The sequence below is a fragment of the Platalea leucorodia genome (genome assembly GCF_965183815.1).
Source record: "Platalea leucorodia genome assembly, chromosome: 2".
NCBI classification, from domain to species: domain Eukaryota; kingdom Metazoa; phylum Chordata; class Aves; order Pelecaniformes; family Threskiornithidae; genus Platalea; species Platalea leucorodia.
In genome coordinates this window covers 110,335,017-110,348,023 of record NC_138824.1, presented here as the reverse complement: position 1 = coordinate 110,348,023, position 13,007 = coordinate 110,335,017, and the positions used below count along the sequence as shown (strand labels likewise).

Below are 13,007 nucleotides of genomic sequence, written 5' to 3'. Positions count from 1 at the left end.
AAGTACCTCCGTTCATTTCCCATGAACGTGGCTTCAAAGACATGGAAATCCATGGGAATGAAGAAGGAGAAGACCAAATACTCTTTCTAACCTTCCTTGTAAGGGTCTAGTCTGATTCACCTTTGAGCACATAAATGGAGCTGGATCACTAACAGAGTGCCTTCTGAGCAAGGAGCAAGAGGTACAGTTAATCCTCTTTGTACTTTTTTACACTAGATGTGCTGGAGATGTAAAAATAAAGACTGTCTTATGATAATGATGAAATGTGGTACCGAGCAATGCATTTAAAGCTTCTCATACACCAGCATTTTCACAGCATACATTTAAAACAAGCATACAAAATTCACCCAGGCCACCTTTGCTGTAAGTTCAACATGTTTTTTAAGTAGGTTTAGCAGCACCTGTTCTCTTCATGATAGAACCTGATGAGATGGTAATAAATAGTTAGTGTTCTTACCAGCATAATTGCTGAGCCCCTTCCTCTTCTTTCTGCGCCAGTACAGCCAGATGCTGAAACCCATCAGAATTACCCAACATGCACCACCGATGCCAGCTATAAAGGCAGGCTGTTTGACAACATCAGTGATTTGCTCAGTTATGCTGTTGTTATTTTCAGTGATGACAACTTCGTTACGACCTCCTGCACAAAAGAAATTCGACAGAACGTTGTTATTACGGATTCTGTAACACAAACAGGAACCGAGTATTGCAATTGAAAATTAAAAAAACTAGTAATGCACCTCAAAAGAATTATCCACAGTAGGAGAGCTTTAATGAGTACCAATGCACACCTGAAAACCAATGTTTCTAGAAAGTAAATCAATAATCCACTGCAATTTTGCAAACATATACTTGAAAAGATAGCTCTATAGCACTCTCCCAAGTAATCTAACAGATGACAGTCCAGAGCCTTTTTTTTAATATACATGCTCGCAGTTTATTTTTACATAATTATAGGCAGAATACAATGATGAGAAAATGGATCATAGGAAACCAATCAAAAAAACCCCAAACCCAAGCAATCAATCAATAGCTTTTTCCAAATGAGAAATCCAAATACAAAATATCCTACAACATCAAAAGACAGTTCCTTCTGTCATTGTTGTCAGCATGCCAAAAATTCTTACTTAACTCATTTGTTTTTGCTGCATCCTAGAGTTTCCAAATTTAAAATAAAAAATAAAATATATGTATTTTCAACTGGGGCAAAGACGCGTTTTCCAGCAACTATTTCATGGAGAAAACAATCCATACAAATCCTAAGTGCACCAGCTTTGACAGAAAGCAGAAAATTGCATAGTTAACTGTAAGCTCTAAACAATCACAGCAACAGATGCTATTTTTTTTTTAACCTAGAATAGGCATGAAAAATTCTTAACATCAAGCCGTAAGAAATAACTATGACATGGAATACCAATTAAAGTGGCATGCATAAAAAATTACTGTATAGGATCTTAAATTGTGTTTATGCCATTAGAAAACTGTAAATTTCAGTAGATGCTCCCGTTGTTTTTTTCCCCCTCTTTCTCTAAAAGGGAACTTTTCTAAAAGGAAAAGCTTGGTGTCTGGTTTGAAAGCAAATGCTCATAAAAAATGAGAATGGAAATTCAGGAAATGTTAAAGCATACAGTTATAGGGCCAGCACTTTTCTACTTCAAACCTTCCCTTGTCAAAAATAGTTAGTTTTAAAATTAGGAAACGCAGAACACATTTTTCTGCAAAGAATATGAATATTGACTATATGTACATTTGATATTAACTGCCCACATTTGCAGTTTTGAAATTGGTGAAAGAATTATCCATCATTTCTGGTAAAAGCATTTATATAGCTCAATCCTTGAAATATTTATGCAGTATTATCAGATGCCTGTATGCATGGTGAAGAGCTGCAAGAGTAGCTACTCTACTGAGACAAAAAGGATGCAAATACTATGATTCTCAATTATGAGAGTCTATCTCACACACGTAAAGGTAGTAGAATATGGCAATAAAACACTGAAATGGTCATTCAGAGGAAATTATTAAAAGTGTTGTAGCATTATGCCTTGCTGTGAAAATGTATGTATCACTCTTCTATAATTCAGCAATGGTTAAATTTACCGCTCACTTCTTTCAACAGAACAGCCCCTGTGTCAGCACAGTGGCTTCAGCCTAAAGCAAACAAACAAGGTCGTTGGCTAAAGCAGATGTGCGACGTCTGACACTTCCAGTTTTATCTCCACAGACACCTCTTTGCAAGAGATCCAGAGTTTACACTGGTCAAGTTGCGAATGAGGATCCCTGCCAGAGGGCCGGTTGGGCTGAGCGTGCCTTCCCTGCCCCAGCGCTGCCCCAGCTTCCCGCCCTGCGTTGTGTTCAGAGCTGGACTGAGTTACTCGGGAAGAAATGCTATGTACTGCATTACATTGCTATCACACTGTTAATGATCTCGGTGATTTTATTAAGCTTTCTCTCTTTCAGCACCATGTCAATATTTAATAATGATGACCGTCTGCTTTTGCAAACAGACTGTTGAAACTGTGCTAGAGCTTGGCTTGCTTTCAGTAGTTCCGTGCAAGAAACAAAACAGGCTTCCCACAAACAAAATAGGTCCCCCAGAAGGATGCTGACAGACTATGCCTGCTAATCTATAAAAAGGCAGTACACCAGTACTGATACCATGTACCAGTCTATACTGGCCATGCTGGTAAGCTTTACTAGTGTCAGGGCCTGGTAGCTGTAGCTGTCCTTTCCCATACTTTCCTAATTTGTCTTGCTGCTGCCAAAGGCCTGATGGTTTCCAGTCCTGATGCAGTAAGAGAGAATGAAACTCAGCGAGCACCTGTGACAAGGAAAAGAAGTGAGGCAGCAGTGGCTCCTTTATCGGATTTTCCCCTTTTTTTCTGCCCACGGAACCAATCCATAGGTGTACCCCAGTGCTGAAAGAGGAAGTGCTGAGAGTAAAACTAATAGAAAGAGGCACTCTACAGCATGCTCTTCCAGGCACACAATTGATTTTCTAGTAGAAATCAGCATGGGAGTTGATGTTGCTCTAATTGCCATTAACTTTCAGTTAATTTCTGTGCCCTTTGGAGGAGAGGTAAAAGCAGCGGGACGGTGAGGAAACAGGTAATGCCAGCGCTGCTTCAGAGGCAGCCGTGCTGCCATGGAGAAGAGTGGGCAGGGAAGTGCTTCAGAGACACTGGCTTTGGGAGCGGATGCTGCTGGACTCAAGAAAAGAACAACTGCTTTCCGCTAAAGCCTCCAAAAAGTCTGAAGATCCCGTTTTCTTCTCTAAGGTCAGAAACCAGTCTTGAGAATGGAGGATGCGAGACCAAACTGCATAGCCTGGGGAGAGCTTTCCGTGGACTTTACGTTCTCCTTCTCTTCTAGGAGAAGGTGCAATCTGTCTCCACGTTACCTTCTAAAGTTTGGAGTCTGGCTGTTTGCTCTTACCCTTCAGTGCCAAGCAATTACAACTGCAAAAGTAATAACTCATTTAAATGTCAAAATAACATATGCTTTGTGAATTCGATGACTGAAAAATAAATGGATACAGATGAATGTTACCCACTGACGTTTGATAAAATTATTATAATCGTTGGGGTTTGGGGAAACAAACGGCATTAATTGTGTATTTCTTTATATAATATTTAAGCAGAAGTAATAAATATGTCATCCAAGGTACCAGTGTACTATTTCGTATACTGCAGGTGTTTCTGTAACAATGCTGTCAGTTCAACTAATGAGAACATAGACAAGGGAAGTGTGCAACCTGTAACGCTCCATTGTTCCTGAAGACAAAAACATAATGAAATATAATGTCTTCCTCCCATTGGAGAGTAATGAAGAACAAAACTAATTTGTCGGACCAAAAATTAATTAGACACATCAGATTTGATTGTACCTATTACTGTGAAAGTTTGCAGCTGTTCCTCATATTATTATGTCAATGATGGAATGTAAGAGTGAACAGGCCAACTGATGAAGAGAAATAATAGCTATACCATCAACCAACATTGCCGTTATCTCCAATTTTATTTCTGGTTTTCCAAGTGAAATTTTTTAGCATATCAACAGTGATCATAAAAATTTTATTCTTGATTCTCTTTGAGTCTTCCATAAAATTTTCCAACGTCCTGCTTGAAGTATAGGCACAGGATTCCTGTAACAGTGACAGAATTTCTAACTAAAGAAATAGTATAGTTCCTACTGGTCCATATTCTTCTGGTTTTACTTTCTGGATTGTCATGGGTCTGTTATCTAGAATTGGTCTGGGAAGTCAGTAGTTGATCATCAGCATGAAAATCAGTTATTTTCAGAAAAAAACTTCTTCTTAGAAGAACATATCCTATATGTACGAATAATATCTTTCTTTTTATACACTGGACTCTGTATTTCATGACCATGAAAGTCATACTGTTTAGCAACACGGCTTAACTCTTCTGCTGTTTATGTTCTTGAGTCTCAGTCAAACACTGAGTGGTAGCAACTCAAATTTTCCAGAAATGGTATCACTTAAACACTGTTGCCTTTGTCAAGCAAATTTACAGTCTGAGAAATAACTGAAAGCAATTAATAAGAAATAGAAAAATGGGACCTAAAGAAAAGGGAGATACAGACCATACAAGTAATGACCACATCCAGCTTTGGGCTCGCAAAAGGGAAAGCAGAAATGAGAACAGAAACACAACTGAAACAGAAAAGACTCTCCTTTACTTTGCATGCAAAGGACTCTTAAATGTGCAAAGACGCCACCAGACAGACTTGCTGAAGCAGACATTCTGGGATCATTTAAGGAACAAATAAATATCACTGTAAGTTTAATGATGTAAAATTACATCTCTAAATGCCAAATAACTTTTTTCTTTCTTTTGTACTTTATTTGCATCCTAATGTCCCTTTCCTCCTTCCTGCAACAATACAGATCTCCCCACTCTTGATTATACTAGTCATTTTTTGTAAGGGAAAAGTCAGGATGAAGGGCTGTACCCAGATGTGGTGCTGAGCATTCTGGGAATCATCCAGCAAAACACTTTGGTGCAAGTTTAACTCACAACACGTTAAGTGACACAAGGCTACTCACGTGCTTAAAATGCAACACACTTAAGTGTTTTGCTGGAACAAGCCCAGTGTGTGTAATGCCTAGCTAGATGGACTCTCTAGTGCAATAAGAAGTCCTGCTCAAAGCAAATGCAATGACAGACTAGTCTCACAACATCAGTTATTTACACAGAGGTACAAAATTCAGGCCTATTAGATGACACATTTCTTGCATTTTCAAAAATCAATTTCTTGCTTTCAGTTCTAGAAAACGTTTTCCCCTGTTTTCTTTGGTGTTTCTGTGGCTGCCTTTTCCTAAAACCAGTGCTGCCTTCACCTCCACTCTTACATTTCCTTCTCCAGCGACAATATATTCAAAACTGACATACCCCTATTTCTGTTTTGTTGCATAGGGAACCTGAATATCATTAAACATTTAAGCAATGCTTAGGGGACAGCCTTTTCTAAAGGTCTACACACAACAGAATAGTCCATGTTTGGGACACTGTGTTGACAACATTTTCTAGAAAGAAAATATTTAATAACAACAAAAGACTCACAAACAAACAAAAGCCCATTTAAGTAATAACTAAATTAGATCATACAGATAAAAGCAACAAAATTCCTGTATTATGCACTCAAAAGAGGTGCTGCTCTGCACAGCTCAATTCAGTTTTGCTAAATATGGTTACTTCTCCTATTCTTATCCTTCCCATATTGTTCCTGCCTTCATATTTTATACTTGATAAGAATTTCAGAAGAAACAGAATCTGTGTTTCCCTCAGGTCAGGAAATTAATTCAGCATGGAAACCACTACTAAGGAACAGTCATTTCAAAGGCAGGGATGATAGTACTACCTTTGCTCCCTATTTGGACTAGAGGCTGCTTATTCTTTGACAGAGGAAGCTCATCTGCTTGGGATACCTGAGAAACACTAACTTCAAATGTTCAGAAAACCAACTGTAAACAGTGCCTTAGGCACCAACAGTATGAGTAAGGCAATATTACAGTCATCTGAACAGGAGGAAAAGGGAGCTCGAGCTGTTAGCTCCATAAATCCGTCAACCTGCAGAAGTGGTAAATTCATTTAAAAAAAAAAAAAAATCAGTTTCACTATATAATCTGCATTTTCTCATATGTCTTAGGAACATATTTCCCTCCATTGGCTGCGAGAACTCTGCACAAAAAGAAGACACAACATCAGCAGGCAGTGGGGTGTTAAAAGCTAACTAACTAGCTCTATTCAAATCTCGTCTTTTGGTCCATGGGTTTTTATGCTTCCATAAGTGATTTATGAAAGCATTTCTGAAAGTCGAAACAGGCAAAACAAAACAACAAAACAGGTAATCACTTACCAATTATTATGGGTTGTGGCTCACTTTTTACTCCCACACCTGCACTGGTGCTTGCAGCAACTTCCACGCGGTACTGAATACCTGGATATAGGCCACCTATTACTACAGACCGAATGGCTGCATCTACTGTTTTGTTGATATGAAATCGAGTCTCATTACCTAGGCACCAGATCTGGGACAAAAGTTGATGTGTTAAAAAATATGAAATTCTTCATACTCATAAACAATCGCGCATAGATACGACATATCAAGGTATTGCATGACAATCACTTGGTTTGGAGTTCTTAACAATGTTACTGTCCAGGAGTAGCTGGAATTGGAATGATTTAGCTCAGCAAGCTATCCCAGATTAGCACAGGACCAAGCCAGCTGCAAAGACTGCTTGCAAACACCTCTTTGGACTCTGGCTCTCCATGGAGTGCGAATTCTGGGGTTACACTTCTTAGAAGCACAGACCAGAATCATCCAAGTGAAAAAGAGGCGTTATACATTAATTGAAATCTTGTTCAGTAATGCGATTACCACCAAACCTTTCCTAAAAAACTCCCACATTTTTTTCATTCTGAATTTCCCTCTGAATAGCAAAAGGACACCAAATAATACAACCACAGGTTGAAACACTTCTTAAAGTACTTCTTTAGAAGAAACAATTTTCAAAATTCTTTTCAACTTCCTTTCACTGCACAACAGGGATATGTGAAATTTCTGAAATGGAATAAGTACAAACTCACTCTTTACTGCTTACTTATGTTGTTCAGGAATCCAGATATCAGTTCCTGACTCAATTACTCTCTAATTAAACAGAAAAAACACTCTATAATCTCAATTGGCATTTTGTGATGAGAACACTCTATGATTTCAGAGTGTTATGTCTCTCTCTTGCATTTTTCTATAGGCTTTTCCCAAGAAGTTTCAAAACTAAGACCTTTTAGGGATTCTTCTTCAGTTAATGTTATCTGCATATACTGCTTCTGTATTATTAAAGACTACCCCTCAAGAAAATCAATGCATAAAGATACCACATGTACACTACGTAATTATAATAGCAGAAGAAAGCACTAGTGGTGGAACCACTATCAGCAACCACCTGATGTGTCTAAGCAACAGCAATGCTTTCTTTACCCTTATTTTTGACCCTGCTCAGTGTTTTATCACACTATCTTTTTTCTGTGAAACACTGAGGAAGATTTGGAGGCCAAAAGAAACCCTTGTTCTCCTAAGCTCAAGTAGATCTTATTTGCAGGCCAGAATGCATTAGGGTGAGAAACTATTGCATTCATTCCTGTTCTTAGGTTACAAACAGCTATGAGATGCCCCTAATTAAAGGCATTTAATTCATAAATGAATTTACAGGCACCCTGATGCTTGAAGTGGAATCAACAGATCTACATTCAATTTGTTAGAAAATGTACTGTGAAACCTCAGCAGTCATTTTATATTCAAGGAAGTATTAGACTTTTTGCACTACATTCACTGTAGCCAGCTCACTAATCAGGCAGCCACCTAATCTAACACAGAAGGGATGTAACAGGTAGCGACTCCAGCTGTTTTTATAAACAGCCTAGAGGTCTGAGCACTCACCTGGAACATGGCTTTTATTAACCATCAGCCCACTTTGTTTCATATCTACATATCTTGTGGCTTAGGAGTGTGCTTTACTTATTTGCCTATAAGGCCTTGATGGTTAATATTGACTTATACTGGAGTCAGTATCGAGATTAATTAAGCCAAAAGATAATTATTAATTGATATGAAAATGAGATCAATAAAATACTGGGATTAATAAATCTTGATATTGACTAAAACCAAAACAAAAGAAGTGCTACACTAAACATAAATATTGTGAGCATTTACTGCATCTCTCTGACCAAGCGATAAGCTGGAAGAGGCTGAACCATTAGTTGATTTAAAAGTCAAGCACTTTCTCCCTTCTTGATGTTGATCCCCTCAGGATACAGCAGGGGAAAAAAATAACATCTTTTTGTGTGAAATAAGCTGCATCCACCACTTCCACCCTTTGTGGGATTGTCAAGAAAGCTACCCTGCTTTATTTCAATTAAAAATTTCACACTAGGTATACAAGCCAGGCACAGCAAAGCTATTTAACAAACAGTGTGTTCCATGGTCACAACCTTGTGACAATGCTGAACCTTGCCTGATCATTTTCTCCATAGTCCTCCACCCCAATAACACACTGCACTTTTTCCATGTTGTGAAAATATACTTGTGTAAAAGTGAGCTTAGTGGGGAATTATAGACTACAACAAAATTTAAGATGATATATAAGGAGTAGATACTTTGAGCCATCACAGCAACAAAGAAGAAGAAAGTATAACCAATGCAGGCAACTCTCATATAACAAACTCTGGATATAGTAGTGGTGGTCAACTTGTTCTTCAGAGCAAAAAACCTAGCACTTTAAGTTGTGAATCTTGACAGAGATAGTACTTGGAAGAAGTCTTGTATCCTCCCAGAGCCACAGTCTTTGACTTTGACCTTGAAGTGTTAGGATTAGCATTTTTGCAGGGGAAAGAAGAGGTATCTTTCCTGTCAGCTCTTCTGCCAGATTGAAGGCACTCTAAGACAGGGATGTCACCACCTGTCTTGAGAGTGCAGAAGCTCTTAACAAAAAAAACCCCTCCTTCTTGTTCCACAGCGGGGAAAAGCAAGAAAGAGAAGCACTGTAAACTAGCTGGCAATTACAGCTCTCTTCCAGATCTAGGTCATGGTTTTTTTGCTTTTAATGTAACAGTAGTACTGCTTAAAGAAAAAAAAAAAAATCTATAAGCAGTCAGTCCTCTTTCTCCATATAATTATATGGGCAGCTGTAAATGCTCTCAGAATCTAAACCCATAAACAGCACTATTGTTCTGTAATTCAAGCAGGCTGTTTCCTTAAACACACAACCCTCCCATTAGACATCATTTCTACCTTATACTCCTGGATGACTCCATTTTGGTGATCTGGAGGGGGAGGATCCCAGGAGATGCTGATGCTTGTGCTGTTGTGGTTTCCAACTGTCAGGACAGTAACAGACTGAGGAGGGGCACTTGGAGCTACACCAAGGAGAGGGAACAAACAGAAGCAAGACATTAATCCATTTGCTAGAGCACAAAATTTGCTGAAACAGTGTAAGAGCAAGCAGACAGTATACCGAGTTCACGCTCCCTGCAGGCCTAGGTATGCACATTTTGTTAGGCACTGACAATTTTGAAAAATGCCTTTCTGAAGAGAAGCATAGCACTGAATGACAATGTGGAATTTGTGTCAATGGAGAATCAATACAAATCGCTCCTCATTTATTTATATTTAGCATTTCTTAAGTTTGCATTGGAATTATTCTCACACTTAACATTTGTTTTCCATAATATGCATGGATAGCTACGGATATATCAACTAAATCATAATGTGAGGCTGCTTCACCTGGCCTGAAAAGTGTTTTGCCTCTTCCTTCCCCACATGATCTAATAATAACGTGAGCAGCAGACGTTTAAGGATCTTTTTTTGTTTCCTATTTGTTGTCCAGGAGGACGTTAACTTAACAGGTTTGAACATAAAACCTTGCAACTCCTAGGTGGAAAAGGATTAAAGTGTTCAGGGCTTTACATCAAATGCCAGTGAATAGGGGAGGTGCTACGTTAGGTCAGATATATACTTATGTCCTCTTTTCCCTAGGCAAATTGCTTTCTCTTCAGAGTCCTGTTCAGTTCAACCACGCACAGCTGTTTGGCTGGTTGCTGCATATCAAGGCCATATCTACAAGACAATTGCTTGCCAGCCCTATCATAGCTGTTAGTGATCAGAGCTATGCTGGCAAAGCCCCTCTTGCAGCTACACCAGCAGCAGGGTGCTTTTGTTGGCTGAGGACGTGTTGTTTGGGAAGTGGCGCAGCAGCTCCGCTATGGAAAAGTCCCCTCTGTGAGCATCTGCTGCATCTCCACGCGGGGGCTCTCCCACCACAGCTATAGCTGCCATGGCAGAGGGCTGTGGCATATGTCCCTCCTGTCACTTAAAACTTCTTGTGTCCCTGTTCCCCCCCCCCCCCCCCCCCCCCCCCGGACTTCTAGGCAGGTACTGAAACTCCACTGCAGCGGCAAGCGAAGTCACCAAAGTCGAGTGTATTATATTAAGGTATAGTCCCTGGAGAAAAAAATTACTGACAATAGCTGCACTGAACGGGTCCTAGGATCCATCTAGTCCATTTATCCCAGTCCATTTATCCAGTCTTCAACAAAACTAATAGAAAGAGGCTAGGAAAGTGTGAACTAATAAAGCGAGCGTATGATACCTCTCCAGGACAATTTTCCAATTCACAGAAGCCTGTTGCTTAGACACTTTCTGTTCCAGGGCAATGTCTTTGTGTTTAATAACTCCTCATGGAATTTTTCTTCCATGTATTCGTCATCACCTTTAATATGATCTTAAAACATTTAATATGAAATATGGAAGCTTATTTTGAAGACTTATAGTAGACCTTGTATCAGAAGCTAAAATATTTATCACTCCTCCCTGCCCCAATTTCAAATCTAGATAGCCCTCGGGTTTTGGGCATCTCACGTCATGTGTCATGGCTCCCTAACTCCAGTCCCCTGGTCCAGAGTATTCCTATCCAGAGAGGGCTCCTTCCCTGCTAAGCTCTATGGCAACAGGACTCTAGTCTTGTCTTTAACAGATATTCCTCACTGCATGAACATCCTTGGACCACACTTTTTGGAAAAGCAAAGCGCTACTGGCACCTTTGTGTTAAAGTCTGGCAGGTTTAACACAACTAAACACAGCCACAGATATCTGGAGTATTCAAGTTTCCTGAGTCAATTCAGATTTCCTTATTGTTCCCTGTGGCCTCTTTGAGACTGGCTATGTTCCCAATTTGGATGCTCCTCAGCACTTGACCTGGCACAGGCTCAAGGAGCTGAGCTCAAATCCTCCCTCTGATAACCCTGAAGAGTTGGAGTAGCCTGTTGTGGGAATCACGCAACTTAAAACTAGGGTAGCAGAGGTGGGGACAAGGGACCGTACAAGATTACATCAGAAAAAAAATATTTTAGAGGAAAAATGACACATGTATTACTGTCCTGTGAGGCTGCCCATTTTGACAACTACATTTTCAGATGCTGGTTCAGCTGCAGAGCAAACAGTGCTTGGTAGAGTCCTTGTGACCTTGAATGATGCAGAGATACAGTGTACTGGAGAGAAGAAATGGAGCTGTGTTGTGGCCAATTTGACTCTTAGCCAGCTCAAGTGAAGCACGGAAAGGTGGCCTTGGGCTACTCCTTGCAATCGTGCAAAGCATAAAATTGGTGAAGTTAATAGTTGCATTGTGTATTTTATGGCAAGTGAAATAATTTGCCACACAGTAAAAAAATTAGCATTTTAAAAGTCTTCAAGTTATTCAATAACAACAAAACCATGAATAAATGTGTTATGTGTGATATTAATTAGAACAACATTCCACATGAAAATAATAACGTAAAAATAGCAAAGCTAAACACTGTATAGCTCATTTTTGTTTTTAAGTACAATGGAACAACTTGCTGAAATGTATTTACTTTCATCCTCAAACACAAAGGACATTCAGAAATATAATTTCTTATATACACATACCTGGAAACACAGAGAAGGAGTGAGAGAGAGGAGAGTAAATGCTAAGGAAATGTAAAATTAATACCGTACTCTAACATTCAAAGAAAACATACTGTATTCATTTGTCTTTGCATTTAAACTGCATGAATATTCTATTTAACATTCTACCAGTGCATGTGGGTTTTTTTTGTAGGATATATGGTAAGTTTGACGCAAAATTAAAATTGCAGCTCATGAATGCAGCTGAAAGTATCATTTTAAGAGCTGTACTAAGGCAAGAAGGAATTGACAGACAGCAGCTCATGAAAACTAAGGAGACTTCCACTACCGACTATCATATTTTTGTGGTGACAAACAATATGCAGAACAAATACTACTCCACAAAGTTATTCCAAAAGAGATTTAAAACAGTGGATGTAATTGCAAAAAAAATCATCCATCTTTAGAGCAGGTGTGAAAGAAATAGTGAAAATTATAAAATAAAATATTTCATTTAGCTCCTTTTTGTATGTGTATACACACATATGTATATAACAGTTCTGCATCCTCTCTCTAACAATACCACTCTGTAAGCTGGCACCATGATACAAATTAAACCACTTGTCTGACACTGCTGCAGTTATTAAATAGACCACATTGAAAAATAACATTTTTAAAACCGTTTTCTCATTTCCCTTGCTGCTGGCTTGTGGAGAACACCTTGCCTGCTTCTTGACAGGTCAATTATTCCAGTGCTCAGCTTCTTCTTACAGATATGAAAGAACCCAAATCGCTGCTCATCTTTTCCAGACGCAGCCAAACAGAATTCCATTTTTTACCTTCACAAGGCCAAAAAGGCAGGAGATGGATGGATACTGAACTGTGACAAATGTCTGATCTAGAGGAAAAGTCTAACTGCAGCAAAATTGATTTTTGGAGGCAGGCCTCAGAAGTAACATTGCATGTAAAATTCAATCCAGCAGAAAGCTGCCACTACCTTTTGGTCGTACTTTGCCTTTACCAGGGTTATTTGTTTTGATGTTGCAAAAAACTTCCAACGCACGTAT

The 13,007-nt window shown here is 39.1% G+C and overlaps 1 protein-coding gene across 1 annotated transcript in view; it reads right to left on the bottom strand.

The window, feature by feature from the left end:
- Positions 1-13,007, bottom strand: part of ROBO2 (roundabout guidance receptor 2) — a gene marked incomplete at both ends in the record, with an annotated part of 464,836 nt that overhangs the window by 56,661 nt on the left and 395,168 nt on the right. Inside the window, 3 exons of the mRNA XM_082336476.1 lie at positions 458-640; positions 6,379-6,550; positions 9,310-9,434. Of these exons, the coding sequence (XP_082192602.1) occupies positions 458-640; positions 6,379-6,550; positions 9,310-9,434 (480 nt within the window). The remainder of the gene's footprint in view (positions 1-457; positions 641-6,378; positions 6,551-9,309; positions 9,435-13,007) is intronic.